Raw genomic sequence first — 20,307 nt, forward strand, 5'->3', positions numbered from 1 at the left:
TAATATTGGTTTTAATTTTTAAAGTTCCTTCAGAGCCTGAAGAGTCTATTTCTAAAACAAAAAAATCACTCATGAAGTAGAATTGGCTGTACTTTCTCAAATTTAAAAAATTAAGCAAAATGCTGATCTAGTAGGTTCACGTAACTTTTAAGTAAAACATCTTGAAGGTGTCCCTCCATCAACTGAAGAACAAATGTCTCAGTTTAATATATGACTGCATTAAAAAAAAAAATGCAACCACAGTAGGTGACCAAAGGGATAAGTAACTTTCAGGAATTTTGAAAGCCCAGTAGTATTTCGTATATGCTCTCTCAGCATTAAAAAGGTCACCTTGCTAATACATGTTAATTTTGAAAGTTTAATTGACCTTTGGAATTTTAATATCAACCTTTTTTGGTGTGTTTAGAGGTTGGAGCAATCACTGAAGAAACTGAAGCCTGTGATTGGTGGAGTTTGGGTGCTGTCCTCTTTGAACTTCTCACTGGCAAGGTGAGCAGTGACCTGGACGTTTAATACATGTACCCAGATGCTACCTTGATTTCTAATTGAGAACATTAGCCTTCACCCTTAGTTTTTAATCAGGGACCAAGCAACAAAAACTTTGATATAAAAAGCAAGCAGAGAAATGCAAGTTTGTCAAGATTCCAGATATTTTTAAAAGTTGGATTTCATTACATTGAATAAATTGATGGTAAATTGCTTTATGTCACAGTGTTTCATAGTGAAATATGATTAAACCTTTTTTCTCTTAATTTTCCATGATTCAGCTTTAACAGGGTTAAATCTGTAAGGTTTATGTAAGGATGTATTAAAATTCACTGGGTGTTTTAAACGTCTTGTCTGAAACCAGGAGAGAATTCTTATTTAAGAAAATTAACATAGATGTTAAAAATAACATTATCTTTTTCTCAGTCCCATAAATTTTTCCTATTCTAGCTTAAAGACAGAAATTATACTCTCAGATCAATTACTTTTGATTATGATGTTTGAGTTAGTACATTTTAATAAAGTATTGTGTAGATTGTCTTTTGGGAAGAAAACAGAGGAAATGAACAGTTACACTTTTGTAAATAGTCATCTAGCTACATTTGTAGATAATACTGTCCTAAGATTGTTGTGGAGTTTACAAATCACCTTTACATACATTTAAACTGTAAAGCGCTATACATATGTAAAGTGTTACAAATAACAAATTCTAAACTTTGAAGGATTTTAAAAACATTAAAACATTTTAAAGATATCAAATTCCTTTTCAGTTTTGCATATAATTTAAGGTTTTCTATAATATTCCGAGCTATTAATTTTATAACTAAGGCCAATGGGACAGTAGCATAAGCTTATGATGTGATGATAGTGATTGTCTTCATTTTAGTTAAAAGTTCTATAGGCTCATACTCCTCACCCTAAACTGCTTAGGCAGCACTGTATTGATTACTACACCTCCAATTAAAATATTTGTTGAGCTCTCTGTACTTGCTGTCCATAAATCCTTTGATAGAACAAAATATGATGTTATTTGGGATAAGACGTTTACCTGATTGATTGTTTCAGACTCTGGTTGAATGCCATCCAGCAGGAATAAATACTCACACTACTTTGAATATGCCAGAATGTATCTCTGAAGAGGCTCGCTCACTCATTCAACAGGTAATTTAATTGACCTATTGGCCAGGTTTATCAACCATTCAGATTAGCAGAGCCCATACCTCCAAAACCTTAAAAAAGAGATTAGTTTGAGGCAAGAAAAACCCATTTAACCTAAAACAAAGATGCATTCAGAATTAATATTGTGTATTTTCAGGCTTTTGCTATCATCAAACCATTGATGGGGTCAGAAAGTATAGTTAAAACTTCTTGGAGTTAATTTTCCCCCCAAAATTCAGGGCTCACATTTAGTCGGTTCTGTATATTTGTGTAAATGTGTGATTTGGATATTGCTTTTAGCTTGTCTGGGGCTTCTCTAATTTTGCAGTCACATTTTGTAGCCTTATTTGAATGGCTATTTTCAATTTTTAATTCTTATTTATAAACAGTAATGGACACTCAGGTTGCTTAGGAGAGAGATATTTGAAGATCTTGTCAAGTTAGATACTTCATCATTGGTAGAACTTGGGCATTGGTGTCAGTGATTACGTTTCTGGTGGCTTTGAAGAAAGAGACCATTGATAAAATTCAGTGTCCCAGAGACAGATTTGGAACCCCAGTGAGCTTCTTAGATTGATTCCCCATAATTAAATTACTCCTCTAGTTTCGTGTAGTGAATTTTTGCTGAGGATATTGAGGGTCGTTAGTACTGTGGTGTGACAGGCCCCTTGCTGGGCTATCAGCAGGGAAAAGCAGGCCTGGGATCCTTAAACTTTTATGAAAAATAGAATGGATAAAGTTCTTTGAAAAAGATCAAGAACTAAAACTATATGATGAAACATGCATTTTTTTTTTTTTAAATCAGGGAAAACAAAAAAAGGCAAGGGAGAATATATTAAGAAGATAACTAGTATTCTCTTGAAGAGTGATTTTGCTTTTATTCAACAAATGTTGTATACAAGGCACAGTGCTATAAGCTACATAGGTAAGACATGTAAATAACCATACCACATGGAAATTGATAAAGGCTGTCAAAGAGTTTTAAAAAATACTGTGGCAAGTCAAAAGAAGGAGACGGATGTAATCAATACAGTGGTAGTATTAGGGAAAGTTTTTGTGGAATGGATGTTACTTTTGCTGGGCCTTAGAATTTCAGCATGGCAAGGTAGGATGTGGGAAGAATAGTCTTGGTATCATGAATGGCTTGAACAAAGGCAAGGAAGGAGTCTTAAAGACGCAGTTTAGAAAACCAAAGTTTGATTTATCTGGAATAGAGAGATAAATAGAGGAAGGGGTAGTAGGTGAGTATAAAAAGTAAGTTGGACTTTGGGAGGCCGAGGTGGGCGGATCACGAGGTCAAGAGATGGAGACTATCCTGGCCAACATGGTGAAACCCTGTCTCTACTAAAAATGCAAAAAAATTAGCTGGGCATGGTGTCGCACGCCTGTAGTCCCAGCTACTCGGCAGGCTGAGGCAGGAGAATTGCTTGAACCTGGGAGATGGGGGTTGCAGTGAGCCGAGGTCGTGCCACTGCACTCCAGCCTGGCACCTGGTGATGGAGTGAGACTCTGTCTCAAAAAAAAAAAAAAAAGTAAGTTGGGGTTCTCTTATGGGCTTTATCATCACAAATACAAGAGTAGAGTGATAATATTTAATTCATTAAAATTTGAGATTTGGAATTTGTGGAGAAGAATAAAACGTTCAGAGTTATACTTCAGAAAGATTAATTTGCCCAGAGTATGTAAACTATAAAGAAACAATCAGGTTGGAAATGCTGACATGAGAATACCTAGATCACTTTAGATTAAGAGATAATGAAGCAACACATAAAACATTTCATTCTAATGGGAAAAAAAGAGCACCTATTCATTTGATTTCATTTTATTTGTTGTGGCATGAGATAAATTCAAATTATTTTTAGTAAGTAATTTAGGAAAAACTAGCAACTGCTATTTTTTGTTTCTCTTTATTTTTAGTAGTCATTATTATATAATATTAAAAATAGAATTCCCCATAGTAAGTTATCAAGTTCTGCTTTTGTCTTTATTAGAAGTTACACTGTGAAGGAGTCTAGGCTTAAGGTACGCTAAGCCCCCAAACTCAGATATGTATAGCTTGTGTAGTCAATCAGCATTATGTCATTGGTCTGCCTAAGGAAACTACCACTCATGTTGAGGAAATATCATCAGGAAAGGGAAAAGGGGTCTCTTGGCATGATTAGCAATTTGTCATTTTGACTTTCCTTTTCCACTACCTCACAGGTCATAGAGGTCACTTAAAAAAAAATCACAAAATGATTTATATGGAAATAATTATTCTACTTGGGGGAAATTTTCTACTCTTTGGTCTTTTAGCTCCTTGCTTTGTTCTTAGATTTCATAATCTCCTGTACCCCTGGTTCAGTCATCTGTCTGAATTAAGTGAATGGTGCTAAAGTAAACATAATTACATTTTAAATGCAATCTTAAAAAAATCCCTCAGAGCATGTATGTTTGTGCTTTAGCATGTACATTTAGTTAATTATGACACAGTTGCTTCGTCAGTTTTAAGAAATTATGTGAGGAAAAGACCAAAACAAATTTTTGTGCCGTCATTGCTCGGCTCTGTTGCCTCTTCTTCAGGAGAAAGGAGGTTGGCAGCTACTGTCTTGGATTCATTATCTTGGATGCGCCACTGGCTGACATTTTCTTAAGCAGCAGAATCTTTGTGTAACTGCTCTTGAGGCGTGTTCCAGCCTTTAAAATGGCAGAATAAGCAAGATAGTCATGGGTAAAACAATTATACTTTTGCCTATAGATTTATATTTGCAAATATATAGAGGAGTTCATGAACTAATTGACTTTAGTAAAAGTCAAAATATGAACCTTTGGAGTTTCACATTTAAATGAATGTTTTAGAAAGAAGCCATTTGTTTATAATGAAAAAGAACTTACATGTTTATATGTTTCCTGAAATACTAAAATATAATGCTGTCATTGCAGTTAATTCTTACAAATATTTGAAATATTAGATTTATATTAAAATGTTTGATGCCATCCACATTTCAGTCAGTAGACATAAATTGTCTGATCGTAAAAGTGGATTGGATACATGTAGGATATTCCTATGAAGTTTGTTTTATAACAATAGCATTTCCTAACAAATCGTTACAACTGCTAATATAAAAACTCTTTGAGCAATTAGCTTTAATAAAAGTAGTATGGTTCAATTTGAGTGCTAGACATAGTTTCAAGTAAAAGACTGTTAGTATAGTCTTTTGAAATGTATGCTTATCCAGGTGAAATAATAGATTCTTAGCATTTGCAGATCTCACTTTCATGAGGCAATATAATGTTGTTCTTTTTTTTTTTTTTTCTTTTTGAGACGGAGTTTCGCTCTTGTTGCCCAGGCTGGAGTGTAATGGCACATTCTCGGCTCACCGCAACCTCTGCCTCCTGGGTTCAAGCAATTCTCCTGTCTCAGCCTCCCAAGTAGCTGGGATTACAGGCATGTGCCACCATGTCCGGCTAATTTTTTGCATTTTTAGTAGAGACGGGGTTTCACCATGTTGGCCAAGATGGTCTCGATCTCTTGACCTCCTGATCCACCCGCCTCGGCCTCCCAAAGTGCTGGGATTACAGGCGTGAGCCACCGCGTCCGGCCCTATAATGTTCTTAAGGAACGGATTCCAGAGTCAGAGTTCTTGAATTTAAATCTTGTTTTTGCTACTTGCTACCTGTATGATCTTAAACACGTTACTTAATTTCCCTGAGCTTCTATTTTCTCATCTATAAAGTGGAGATAACAGTAGCTATTCATAGAGTTGTGAGTTAAATGAGTTAACCTATCGTAAGCACTTAGAATAATGCCTGGCATGCGATATCATGTATAGTTATGTTGTTATTGTTGATAGTCAGTGATGAACATTTATGACACAGTAATTAGCAATTTGATGCAGCATGTATTGGAATTATAAGACTACTGATGAAGAATGAGGCTACTGCTGTTGACACAGGTGAAAAATTCTAAAAAAAGTAGTGGACTGGCAAATATTAGACAATCAATTGATATTTATCATACAAAGAATTGAATTAATAAGTCGTGATTGAAAGAAAAGTTAGAAATAATGAAAAAAGAAAGTGAAGAAATAGAAGTTTTGGTTAAAGTCCAAGAGTGGAATTTCCTACATATTGGGCAACAAATGTTGTAAATAAATAATTTAATATTTCAGTTGCACTTGACTACATTCTATGGAAAAAAATATTTACTGTGAGTATTCTCAGATTTGAGTGGCTGTGGCTTCATGAGTTAGTTGGCAGAGTTTCTTTCCCCCAAAAAGTATGAAGTTAGATTTGTTGAAAAACCAGTCATTTCAGTGCTTTGGAGATGGATCAAAGGATACAACAATCTGAAAGGTGTTTATGTTTAAAAAAACAGCTGAACTGGCCAGGCACAGTGGCACATGCCTGTAATCCTAGCACTTTGGGAAGCCAAGGTGGGTGGATCATCTGAGGTCAGGAGTTCAAGAGCAGCCTGACCAATATGGTGAAACCCTGTCTCCACTAAAATACAAAAATTAGCTGGGTGTTGTGATGGGTGCCTGCAGTTCCAGCTACTCAGGAGGCTGAGACAGGAGAATTGCTTGAACCTGGGAGGTAGAGGTTGCGGTGAGCCAAAATCATGCCACTCACTGCACTCCAGCCTTGGGGACAGAGCGAGACTTCATCTGAAAAAACAAAACAACCAAAAAAAAAAAAAAAAACAGCTGAACTCTGGGAAAGAACAGTGGTACTTTCTGGCATTCTTGACCAGGGCTGCTGTCAGTGTCCCCTCTTTGCTTGATCAGGTGCAAAGGTTCTGCCAGGGTGGGATAAACCATGAGGACTGATCCTGAGGCTGCATAAATGTGCACAGGAACAGGAAATGGGCCCAGCAGAAAGTAAAAGCCAGGGCAGACATGGTTTTGTGGCCTAAACTTTGAATGTATTCTCCTATGCATTGGCAGAGGACAGAAGCTTGAAGGGCTGAGATATTTGAATACAACCTCTGTTCAGTCATTGGTTGACCACTAAGCTATGCAGACACAGGGGTGACCCCCAGAAAGCTAACTTTAAAAAGAAAAACATATGTGCAAAGTTGTCAGCAGCTGCACATTACAGTGCAGTCGGAAGGGGACTTAGCAGCGTTACAGATTGAACTGAAACAAGTTACCAAAGAATAAACAATTCAACAGCAGTGATAAACTTCATGGGGAAAAATCAGACTCTAGAGTTGATAAAATATACTAAAATGTCTGGTTTTCAGTGAAGTGTAATGTAAGTCATACACAAAAACAAAAAAGTATTCCCATATTCAGGGAAAAAAAAAGCCATCAGTAGAAATTGTTTGTGAGTGTAGCCAGACACTGGATTTACAAAGACTTTAAAGCAACTATTGTAAATATTTCCAAAGAACTAAATGAAACTGTGTTTAAAGAATTAAAGGAAAATATGACAACAATCAATAAAAAGTTCTGTAATAAGGAGATAGAAAGTATATGTTCAAAAAACAGAACTCAGTAGAAGTCACAAGTTGAAAAATGCAATAACTGACATGAAAAATTTACTGGAAAAAAATGACTAAAGCAGCTAACAGCAAATTTGACATAGAAGAAGACAGAATAAATGAACTTAAATTGAAAAAAATGAATGGAACTATGGAAACCTGTAAGACAATAGCAAATGTACCAATATACATATAGTGGTAGTCCCAGAAAGAGAGAAGAAAGGGAAAGGGACAGCAAAAAGAAATAATGGCTAAAAATTTTCCAAATTTGATGAAAAACATTAACTTATGTTTCCAAGAAACTCAGCAGACCTTTTGTAGGAAAATACAAAGAGGTCTACACTTAGAGATATTTAGACAGATTGTTGAAAGATGAAAAAAGGAAAATTTTGGAAGCAGTAAAAGGAAAATAACTTACATAGAAGGAAGCATTAATGTCTAACTGATTTTCAAAAACATTGGAGGACAGAAGATAGTGGAATGACGCAGTCACAGTGCTGAAATCAAGAAGTAGCAGTAAACTAAGAATTCAGCAAAATTATCCTTCAGAAATGAAGGTGCAGACAGACATTCCCCAATACAGAAAGACTGGAAGGATTTATTGCAAGCAGAACTGCCTTATAAGAAATGCCACAGTAATTTCTTCAGGCTGGAAAGAAATGATACCAGGTAGTAATTTAAGTCCAAGGAAGAAATGAGGAACACTGAAAATTGTAGCTGTGAGTTCATAGAAATGACCAAATATATTTTTTCTTATTTAAAAGATAAAAGATTGCATGTAGCAACAATTATAAAACCATGCTATTGAGTTTAACATATATAGAAGCAAAATCTAAATATGTATGACAATAATAGACAAAGGAAGGGGAATGTGGTGGCGCAAAGTTTCTACTTTTTGCTAAATTACTATTATTTTGAAGTAGATAAATGATGTTATAAGTGATATATTAAGTGATAAGATGCATATTGTAAGGATAAAGCAACTACTTAAAAAAAAAAAAAACCCCTAAAAACGAAATACTACATGAAAATTAGTAGAGAAACCAAAATGGTATAGCAAAAATCATTTAGCACAAAAGAAGGCAGTAAAGGAAGATAAAATAAGACTAGGAAACAAGTAGCAAATAGTAAATATAAATCTACCATGTCAATAAACTGAGTATCTAAACATGCCAAACAAAAGGCAGATTCTTTTGAGCTGGATTTCCAGCTATCTTCTGTTTATGAGAGATGCACCTTAAATTAAAAAAACACAAACAGATTGAAAGACAAAGGATGGAAAAGGATAAACCATACCACAGTAACGACAAAAGAGCTAGAGTGACAATATTAAATATCAGACAAAATGGATGTTAAGATAGGTTTGTTAGAGACTGACAAATGTTTCATAATGATTGTCAGCACATGGGTAGCTGAAACAATTACAAATGTATGTACACTAGTAATGGCCTCAAAATATAGGAAAAAAAACTGAACTGAATTGAAAGGAAAAATAGACAATAATAATAAGTGGACGTTCAATACCCCATTCTCCATAGTTTGTAGCAAACCAGTAAGGACATTGAAGACTCAAACAGGCGTAACTGACATGTTTAGAACACTTCACCCAGTGACCGCAGAATACACGTTCTTATCAAGTACACACAAAACAATTCCAAGGTATATCACATGCTAGGCCATAAGACAGGTTTCAGCATTTAAAGGGGTTGAATTCATACAGTGTATTCTGAACTACATTGTACACTGATTACAGTACCCATAACAATTAAAGTAGAAATAACAAGAGGAGATCTACTAAATCTACAAATATTTGAAGATTAAACAGTATACTTCTAAGTTATGTATAGGTCAAAGAAGAAATATCAAGAAAAGCTAAAAAAGATTTTTAAATGGAACAGAAAGGAAAATACAGTATATCAAAATGTGTAGGATGCAGCTAAATTAATTATTGAGGGAAATTTATGGCTTTAAATGCCTATATTAGAAAAAAAAAAAAAAAGGAAGGTTTCAAATCAAAGTCTTAGCTGGCACCTTATGAAACTATGAAACAAAGCCAGATGTGGTTATGTGTCTCTCTAGTCTCAGCTACTTGTGAGGCTGAGGCATGAGGATCACTGAGTCCAGGAGGTCAAGACCAGCCCTGGCAACATAGTGTCTCTAAATTTAAAAAAGAAAGAAATTATGAAAAGAAACTGTAAAAGTAAATCCAAAGCAAGCAGAAGAAAGCAAGCAGATGAGATAGAAAACAGAAGAATAAGAGTAAAATTAAACACACACACACACACACACACACACACACACACACACACACACACACAGTAGTTCTTTGCAAAGATCAATAAAGTTGAGAAACCTTTAGCTGATTCCAAACTGTGCATAAAAAGGCAAAGGACGTATAATGTCCAAAACAATTTTCAAGATAACAAACTTGGAGAATTTATACTACCTGATTTCCACACTAGTTGTAAAGCCACGATAGTTGTAAGAGCATGGTGTTTTTCTAACAAATGGCACTGGGAAGCTGAATATGCAAATGCTAAAAACAAAATGAACTTAGACCCTTCATACTACATGCAAAGCTTAAGTCAAAATAGCTCATATACTTGTATATAAGAGTTAAAGCCGTAAAACCTTTAGAAGAAAACAAAGGAGAAAATCTTTGATGTTGGATCAGGCAAAGAAGTATTAGATGTGATACCAAAAGTATGGTCCTTAAAAGGAAAAATTAATAAACTAGGCTTCCTTAAAATTAAAAACTTGTGCATTCAAAAGTCACCATTAAGAAAATGAAGACAATAGGCTGGGTGTGGGTAGCTCATGCCTGTAATCCCAGCACTTTGGGAGGCTACAGCAGGAGGATCTCTTGAGTGCAGGAGTTTGAGACTAGCCTTGTCAGCGCAGCGAGACCCTGCCTCTATGAATAAATAATAAAAATATAAAAATTTTAAAGAAGGAAAATGGAGACAAGCCACAGACTGGTAGAAAATATTTGCAAATCATGTATCTGATTAAGGACTTACATTCAGAACTTATATAAAGAACTCTTGTAATTCAGTAAGATAGACAATTCAGTTTTTAAATGGGCAGAAAGTTAGATATTTCACCAAGAAAGCTATTTGAATGGCTAAAGAGCACATGAAAAGATGCTCAACATTATTAGTTGTTAGGGGATGTAAATTAAAACCTTAATAAGATACTAGTAATACTGAGAGAAGGGCTGTTATCAAAATGACAGACAGTACCAAGAGCTGAGGATGTAGAGAAACCAAAACCCTCATCCATAAATGTTTGTGGGAATGTAAAATGGCACAACTACTTTGGAAAAGTTAGGCAGTTTTATAAAAAGTTAAGCATAAACTCATTATTGGACTCTGCAATTCTACTTCTAGGAACATAAGAAAAATGAAAATATATGTCTATACAAAGACATATACATGAACGTTAATAGCAGCATTATTAATTATAGCCCCAAACTGGAGAAAGTCCAAGTGTCTAAAAACTAGTGAGTGGATTAATGAAGTATGGTACAGCCAAACAATGGAATACTAAGAAATAGGAATGGACCGTTGATACCTGATACAACGTGGATGACTCTCAGTAACAATGTGATGAGTGAAAGAAGGCCGCAGCAAAAGACTACATAGTTTATGATTGGTCTTATATGAAATGTTCAGAAAGGGCAACTTTATAGAGACAAAAGGCAGGTTAGTGGTTGCCTAGGACTGGGGATGGGAGTGGGGATTAACTTCAGATGGCATGAGGAAACTATTTAGGGTAATCAAAATGTTCTAAAACTGGATGGTTGCACAACACTTTAAATTTACCAAAAGTCATCAAATTGTACACTTATAATGGGTGAATTGTATGCTATGTAAATTATCTCTCAGTAAAGCTGTTAACACAAAAATTTGAGGGTGCCTGAATGTCACAAGGCATATTCTTCCAGCATGCCTTGGGTTCCTGTATAATTGTATATGACTACTGCTGTTTTCCCACCTTTTCAATAACTCTGTTACATGCAACATTATTAAGCCACAAAAAATTTTCACTTATTTTACACATTATTCCGATTTCTGAAGAAACCAAAACTTGTTTCATTCATTAGATTAAATTATTTCATTTGTGTCAACTATGCCAAAGACTAGTGATTTTGGAATACTAATCAGCTTATTCACACTTTAGGTAAAGTTTAGTCTCAATACGTACATAGTTCATTAGGGGTCTAAAGACTTACTGTGCTTCCCAAATTTCCTAATCATGAAGGAAGTAACTGGCTTCTCAGAATCTAGTGCAGTATCTAATTAATGTCATGATGTACTTTTGGAGTAGGAAACTGATAGGTGTAACTATCCTATTATACTACCTGAGGATGAGGGAAACAAAGTGAGTTACTCAAGGCCATGTTTCCCATCAGCTGAAAAGCCGTAAACTCAGTTCAGGTGTCTCTCACACCCCACAGCTAGAGTGGTATTAGACATAGTTCCCTTTCAAGAAAACATGATCACTTGGCTATTAATCAAGACTATTTGTTATCAGGGTTGAATTTAGAAGTTGTTTCCTTTCAAATATTGGTTTTCTTTTGATTTGCTGGTTAGATTCCTGTTACTCACTAAGTCTGTCTTTTAGCTCTTGCAGTTCAATCCTCTGGAGCGACTTGGTGCTGGAGTTGCTGGTGTTGAAGATATCAAATCTCATCCATTTTTTGCCCCTGTGGATTGGACAGAACTGATGAGATGAACGTAATGCAGGGTTATCTTCACACGTGCTGATCTTCTCTGTGACAGGCGTCTCCAGCACTGAGGCACCTCTGCCTCGCAGTCACTTACGGAGCACCAAAGCATTTGGATAAGGACCATTGGAGGAAATGGGGGGAAATGGCTAAAAGAGAACAATTTGTTTACAATTACTAGATATTAGTTAATTTTGCAAGAGGCGGTGATATACATATCTTAAACCAAGGTGTGATCTGAATTTAATCCACATTTGGTATTGCAGATGAGTTGTAAAGCCAACTGAAAGAGTTCTTCAGGAAGTTCCTCCGATAGGAAGCTGTGAGTGTAGAATGAAGTTTTACTTGAAAGAAGGACCTTTACATGGCAGCTAACAGTGCTTTTTGCTGACCAGGATTGGTTTATATGATCAAATAAATATTTGCCTAATAATACACTAAAAGTATTTCATGAATAATGTTATCAATGCAACTTAAAAGTGAGGGAAAAAAAGAGAATATGCACGTAATTTCTGATGGAAAACCTGTACCCTGATGCTGTGTAGTTAATGTATGTTGAATGTGGTCCCGGATTGTTTCTGTGAGAAGACACTCCATGTTGTCAGCTTTGTCCTCTTGGTTGATACTACTTATTTAGAGAATGGTTCATATAGACACTCACTCTGTGTCTTCAACAGCATCTTTCTTTCGCCATCTTTCCATTTTCTGCACCCTCTGCTTGTTCCTTCATATTCCATTCTTCCTACTCCTGCTAACACACATGCAACAAAAAAGGGAAGGAAGTTCTTATTTTTCCGAATTGTGTGAGTACTAAGAAATCATGATGTCAAATAAACATGGTGAAACATTAGGTCTCTTCTTCTTTTAATATCCCACCCTCTTTTTTTTTTTTTTTTTTTAAGAAATACCTCTGTTCCTTTCCTTGTGAAATATTATCCATTTCTACCATTGCTTCTTATGCTTGACTTTGTTTTACTTTTTGGCTTGGAATACTGAGAAGCAAAGGATTTCATCTAAATGGAATTGAATGGCAATCCTAGTTGTTACTTATGGTGATAAGATTCTCAGATTTGGACTAACCTATTTGACATGATGTAGAAAGAATGTAAGTATTCACACATCTCCAAACATTTGTATTTGTTACTTCTTTTTGTTGCTAAGGTATCTCCTGTAGTTATGCGTTGTTGCAAAAATGTACAATTGCTTTAAAAGTGTTAACATCTGTTTTTTTTTTTTTAACTGTAGACAAAGAAGAAGTCACTATTTCCAAGTTAGAAACCACCAGAAATAATAGACATTTTTGAAGTGTTTTAATTTTCTTTGTGTTTTTGAGATCTGGGTGGGAGCCCACCCCCACTCCAGGAGCATCTGTACAACTACCATCTGCCATCAACCAGGTCCTCCCATCTAATTAAATGGAACAGAAAATGCTCTAGTGAAACAAAGGAAATGTGCAAGCATTTTCCCTTTTTCTTTTTGTTTTTTCTGTTATTCTACTTCCCTTTTTCCTTTTTGGCCCCCTTATAACCCAAACCCCAGCTGAAAGGCTGCAACAACACCAGGTTGGGGAACAGGTCACCAGGATCATAGTTCAGTCAAGATGACATCACTCCCTGGAACTAGATTTCAACTCACTAGTTCCCTGGCCTCATAACAGGAACTTACGCAGGTGAGACACAAGAATGACTTCCTGTGTAGGACTAGTAGGAAATCTGCAAGTACTTAGAGCTGGCCATGACAGAACTTCCTTCCAGAAGTGCCCTGTGACATGAAAGTAGGACTTCACAACTAAGGTGAAGATCCTGTCCTACCACATGATTTGAGGCTCTTGGATTCAAAGGACATTAATGTCAGCAGGTGGTTGCTATGTCAGTCTGTTGACACAATGCATTGCTTCCGTTTCTCCCCATTTCTCTCTATATGTTTGATTGGAGCTTGTGCTTAATGTAAATACATCACTCATAATTATAATGGTCATGAATTATTTTAGTAATAAACACAGGATAACTGGCTTTGGAGTGATGAACCAAAGTTTATTTTATTTTATTTTATGATGTGTACGTATTTTAAGCCGTAATTCTGTGAATGATTCTGATTTTTCTGGTTGGTTTTTAATATTTTATTTGTTTAAGCAGAGGAGTAGAATATGGGGTCAAAATCATAAAAGAAGTTGCCATGAGTGTTTCTCATTTGATTTTTTTATTGTGCTAAAATATATATAACATAAAATTCACCATTTTAACCATTTTAAAATATATACTTTGGTAGTGGCATTAAGTACATTCACATTTTCATGCGGCATCACCACTGTCCATCTCCAGGAATACTTCATCATCTCAAATGGAAACTCTGTACCCAGTAAACAATAACTCCTCCCCATTCCACACTCCAGCTCCTAGCAACCACTATTCTATTTTCTGTCTCTATGAATTTGAATTTGGTTATTCTAGGTACTTCATCTAAGCAGAATCATACAATATTTGCTTTTTTGTCCTGGCTTATTTCACTTAGCAAAATGTTTTCAAGGTTCACCCATGCTGTAGCATTTATCAGAGTTTCCTCCCTTTTAAGGCGGAATAATATTCCATTGTATGTATTACCACATTTTGTTTAGCCATTCATCTGTCAGTAGGCATTTGGATTGTTTCTACCTTTTGGCTGTTGCGAATAATGCCATTATGAATATTGATGTACAGATATGTGTTTGAGTCTCTGCTTTCTCTCGTTCAATTTTGTGTTTTATTTTTATATGAAATTACCAATATCATTGACCATTATTCTACCATGCTTTTTATAGAAAGGTTTTTCCAGATAGATTGCAAATATCACTATGGTGCAATGCCGCTTATCCTAGGATATGATATAAAAATGTTTCTGTATCAAAGATGGATAAATTAACCTTCTCAAGCGTAAAAAGAATGTCATTGTTTTAGCAATTTATGACATTAAATAATACTATTTGATACATGGACCTTTTCAACTTGCTTTAATAACAATTTTTTTTGTTTTATTTTTAATTGACATGCTAATTATGTATATTTATGGTATACAGTGGGATGTTTCCATATATGTATACATTGTAGAATGATCAAATCAGGCTAATTAACTCATCCATCACCTCAAATACTTATAATTTCTTTGTGTTGACGGTATTTAAAGTCCACTGTTTTAGCTGTTTTGAAAAAGACAATACATTGTTAACTGCAGTCACCATGCTATGCAATAGATTGCCAGAACCTGTTCTTCCTGTCTAATTGAAACTTTTACCGTTTGACCAGCATCTCCCCTTCCCTCATTCTCCCCCGGCCCCCAGCCTCTGGTAACCACCATTTTACTTTCTACTTCTATTAATTAACTGAATTGTTGATAATATATTGAAACCTGTCTTTTAAACAGCTATGATACCTATGGTGTTTTGACCTTCACGCTTTTCCCATCCTCACTTATTTCAAGGTCAGTGTGAACCATGATTGACCTTTGCTTTCATTTGGTGCATGTACTGACGAGCATAAAATGTATAGATAGTTAATACTCATGCTATAACTAGTAACAATATATTAGAGCTCCACACCTAGTATGCCTTGATTGAATTTACTTGCCCAAAAGTTTGGAATCCAAATAGAAAGAGGTCTGTAGCTCCAAAAATCTCTGCCTCCCAAGGTCTCCTCAGAACATATTTATTGGATTCACTTACGGATATCTTTCTGGTAAAGGCCAAAGCATAAAGCTGATCATCTTTTTTTCTTTAGAGGAGTTAATTTAAACTCTGGTATATCTAAATGCTCTGTGTAATGGTGCCTGGTATTTCACTCTTTCTTTGAGAATTCTGCCATAATGGAAAGTCTTAGAATGGTGTCTGGTCATGTCTCTGTGACTAATTAGCCATATAACTTTAATCAAATAACACTATTCTGGACCTGTTCCCTCACCTGTAGAATGAAAGGGTAGGTGAGTTCTAAGCTCTGCAAGTATATGATGGATTTTCTGTTTTTCAGAGTGAGCTAATTTGATAAAACAATATTACAGGGAAGGCAAGGGTTCTTAACTGTTTTCTTATTGTTTTCTAGTAATCCCAGATGCTTGGGTTGCTGCCGTACACCCACTCAGTGGCATAGCCCTTGGTGGTTATATGGTTATAAAAATTATAAATAAAATTAGATATTAAAAGGTTATTTCTCATTTAGTTCTACGCTGGAAAAGGAGAGTTGAAGGTGCAGATAGCAGTGCACAGAGGTGAAAGGAGGTTAGGGCACACCTGCGTTTGCCTATTTCCTAGACCTTTCTCAGTAACTATGGAGGTATTCCTACCCCTGTTGCCCTCATGTATCATACTTTGTGTGTTTATTTGACTCTGACAGGCATAATCAAAGTAAAAAATTGATACTTTTTGTTCCTATTTAATGCAGAGCATTAACCTCTACCAGTCTAGGTAATTTAGATTTTTGAGTATTTTATGTCTACTAGGCTAATTTAAGGATTTCGTATTAAGCCCTCATACTGAAGGGTTACTGAATGGCAAAAGCTGTGAAGTCAGCTATTTCTAAATAAAGTTGTAAACAGAATAGCAGTAGGGAAATGGAAAGCAAAGTACCACAGGTTTTTGTGACTCAGCATCACTTACTCTCTCAAGGACAGTACATAGGAAACCAAAGAGCATGCTTCCTTTTTGGTAAGATTTATGATCCTGGTTGTGTTACGTAGTCAGATGGTATGGCCTTGTATTTTTGGTCCCTATCACATGATTTTCCCACTTGATCTAGCTGTCTCATCTCATGGAGAAATGGAGGCAGAGAGAATTTGTGGCGGTGTGAAAAAGTGACCTGAGCCAGTGAGGTGGGTTAGGGAGAGGCCGCAGAGCACATGGCAGGTATGTTGGCCCAGGTACTTGGAATAATAGAGAGCCGCCTTTGTTGATCTGGACTTAAAGTATAATTCCTTGTTCTTCCCCAAGGTAGAGTGAGGCAAAAACTGAAACGATTTCTACTATCCCAGGAAAAGAGATGGCCCACCTGCCTTTTTAGGAAAGGATTAAGTGACATGCTTATCCTGAGTCAGTTCTATTTCCATCTCCTTGCTAAAGACAGCTGATATGGCTGGTAGTTTAGGCAGAGGCCGTGAGTGTTTGTAAAGGGCTGCTGTGATTTCTTTTGGGCAGGAATGCCTCTTGCTGAATGTGGTAGGAAAGAATGACAAATGAGCCAGCTTTGGGGCACATTTAGAATTGCTGGCATCTTGCTTTTGTAAATCTCAAAAAGTTTCATACCGAAAATTTCATATCAACTCTGTTGATCAAATTCTTCTAAAGCTGGGCACGGTGGGAACGCTTGTAATCCCAGCACTTTGAGAGGCTGAGGTGGGCGAATTGATTGAGTCCAGGAGTTCGAGGCCAGTCTGGGCAAATGTTGAAACCCTGTCTCTACAAATAATGCAAAAATTAGTTTGGGCACGGTGGCGCAAGCTGTAGTCTCAGCTACTTGGGAGGCTGAGTGGGAGAATCGCTTGAGCCCAGGAGGTCAAGGCTGCAGTTAACCTTGATCACATCACTGTACTCCAGCCTGGGCAACAGAGTGAGATCCAGACTTAAAGAAAAAAATCTTCCTAAAATTTGGGTATTTGGTTAGGAATCACAAGACAGGTATTTGATTAACCCCAGCAAGAGGCAGATATCAAAGGGGACTGTAGAAGAATTTGAGCCTGTTTCAGTGCCAATATAATGACTGAAATGTGTTGTTGCCCTTATCATGTGGATATACATATAAAATTGACCCAATAGAAAACAAGAAGAAAAGGAGATGTCATGTTTGCAAGACATTTAAGATAATTTGTAGAACGGTTGAGTCTCTCAGGATTGTTATAAGAAGAAAATGTGTTAGCTATTTGAAGGGTTTGTCTTTAGCAAAAAGATTCTAAATGACTAAGAAAACTTCTTTAAAATTGAACTCTTCCCCTGACCGTGTGCTTCTACTGCCCTCTCATTTCTTCTTGCTCTCTTCATCCCCTCTTCATCTACCCCTCCCTCCCATTATGGGCCTCTCTGGTCTCTGAACAAAAGATACAGCCCCTGCCTTCAAGGATCTTATAAAACTCAGGGGAAAGAAAGAAGCATAAATAATAAGTAGGGCAGAATGTGGCAAGTGTTATAAAGTACAACTAGAGTATGGTGAGCATACAAAGGAGAGATCTGAGGAGCTGCAGGAAGCCTTCCTGTGTAGGAGCAGGACCTTGAAGTGTAGATAGGATTTTTAAACATAAGAATTTTTTTTTCCTTTTTTTATATTTTGTTTGGAGAGAAGGAAAGTTCTCAGGGGGACAAAAAGACTGTTGTGTATAAAGGCATGGAGATGGGAAAATGGAAAGCTGTGCGTATTCTGTTTAGGCTGATTCGTAGATAACGTGAATTTAAAAGGTAGGTTGGGGCCAGGTGAAATGCCATGCTGAGACATTTGGACTTCATTCTCTAGGTTGCAGGGAACTAGTGAAGGTTCTTGGAGAGCTGGCATTATTGCAGCCTACAGTTAAAAAGATAATTTTAGGGTTAGAATGGATAATAAATTGGAGAAAGAGAGATTAGAGGCAGGGAAAGCAGTTTGGAGTGATTGCAGAAATTCAGGCAAGAGATAAAGTCTGGAGTTAAGGTGGTAGAATATAAATGAGGGGCTTCTTAATCATCCTCGTCTGTTTCTCTCAAGTGTATAGAGGTACAGTGTTCCTATCAAATAATTGCTTTCCCTTTTTCTTGGAGTCAGTTTATACTAGGAGATTATGGACTGTTGTTTATAAAATCACCCCCAAGGAATCACCAGAGAGAGACAAACCAGGAAAGCTTATACACTTTTCCCCCATTGGTTGATAATGATATTCACTATTCAGAGCTTAAACCCCTGGGTCCCAACTCACTCTTTGATCATTTTGTGGCACTTTTTCCCACATTTTGCTTTAAATAGTTGGTTTGCTTTCTATTTGGATAGTGTTCTGATCTTTGCTCTTAGAAGACATTACATCCTGCCAGGTGACTTCTCTCTTTGTACCAGACCTCTGACATACATTTAACTTAGCTCAGTGGTTCTCAAAAACTGGTCCCCAATCTGGGTCAAGGGAATATGGATAATTTTTCCTCTTGTTGCAACTTTTCTTTAAATTTGAAATTGTTTCCAAATAAAAGCTTTAGGAAAATGATCCTAAAAAGTGATCCCCAGACAGGCAACATGAGGATTACCTGGGAATTAGCTAGAAGTGCAAATTCTTTCCTCATCCCAAACCCATTGAATTGGAACTCTGGGGGCTGGCACAGCAGTCTGTGTTTTAACAAGCCCTTTCAGATGATTCTGATGCTTGCTCAAGTTTGGAAACTACTGGCTTTGTTTCAATTCAGGTTATCGCCTCTGCCTTGCCTGATTGTGGACATCCTATCCTGCAGTATGTTTTGAGTCTGAAGACATTTTCAGTGTTTATCATATTTCCTAGGAGCCTAGGCCAGGAGTCCTTGGATCAATGGGAAAGAGTGATAGGAAAAGGCAAGGGGATGGGGGCAAAGTGACGAATGTGTGGCGGGCAGTGGTTTAGTTCCCCCAAAGAGATTGAGACACAAATAACTCACCCTTTATAGACAGCTTCTGTTATCCATTTTAGAAATAGATGGCATAAACATCAAATTATAGTTATAATTCCTTTGATTACTTGTATGCATTTGGGTTTTTTGCTCCTTCTTAAGCAAAACCACAGTGGAAATTCAGTATTTGGTCCCTGCATTGTTCAAAATCTGAATGCAAAGACTCAAAACCAAGTTTGGGAAAGATACCAGAATGTTCTCATTGGATTCTGACCTTGTAGTGGAGCTGTTCTGTGTTCTCTTTAAAACTGGGGAACTCAGCGGGGGATGGTTTTGGATAGGCTTGGTTTTACCTTTTAAAAATGGCATCAGTCTTCTTAGTAGTAAAGTGAAATTAGATGTCAGATGTTTGCTGAAAGTTAAGTGTGTATGTGTGGGGCGAGGGGAACGTGTGTGATTATCTTTCACTTTAAATTATGGATCTTTTGTTTATAAAGGGCCAAGATTATTAGATGAGATTTTTAATAAAGTGTATTTTGACCTCTCAATGGGACCTGCAAAATGTTTAGATAATGTTGTATCTTTAATAGGTGGGATTTCAGGATCAGCAGTTGCTTCATCTGCTGTATCTGGACTCAGTCTTAATAATAATGTGCTGTTCTTTTTTTAAAGTGACACTGTTGCCAAAATCACCATTTGACAGAACAGGCTTTGCACTGCTTTTTTCCAGTGGTGGGCAGGGATTGCCGCTAAATGTCCTTCCCCTCCCCTCCCGACCCACACACTGATTATGACCAGAGGCACACTCAAGTGTTTCTGGTTAGGAAATGTAGTATCTGGTGAACAGAGAGAAGCCAGTTTGACCTAGGAGACGCTACCCTCCAGCTGGTAAATGACCTTAGGGGCTATTATCCCAGTCTT

At 36.6% G+C, this 20,307-nt stretch overlaps 1 protein-coding gene across 7 annotated transcripts in view; it reads left to right on the forward strand.

Moving 5' to 3' along the window:
• RPS6KC1 (ribosomal protein S6 kinase C1) overlaps window positions 1-12,687 on the forward strand; it is a 186,227-nt gene extending 173,540 nt beyond the window's left edge. For all 7 annotated transcript variants that reach the window (XM_074385174.1, XM_010340952.3, XM_003930359.4 and 4 more), the window contains 3 exons: window positions 407-489; window positions 1,552-1,647; window positions 11,735-12,687. In XM_074385174.1, the coding sequence (XP_074241275.1) occupies window positions 407-489; window positions 1,552-1,647; window positions 11,735-11,845 (290 nt within the window). In that variant the 3' untranslated portion in view covers window positions 11,846-12,687. The remainder of the gene's footprint in view (window positions 1-406; window positions 490-1,551; window positions 1,648-11,734) is intronic.
• Window positions 12,688-20,307: the final 7,620 nt, after the last annotated feature.

This window comes from Saimiri boliviensis, chromosome 14, assembly GCF_048565385.1.
Source record: "Saimiri boliviensis isolate mSaiBol1 chromosome 14, mSaiBol1.pri, whole genome shotgun sequence".
Classification (NCBI taxonomy): Eukaryota; Metazoa; Chordata; class Mammalia; order Primates; family Cebidae; genus Saimiri; species Saimiri boliviensis.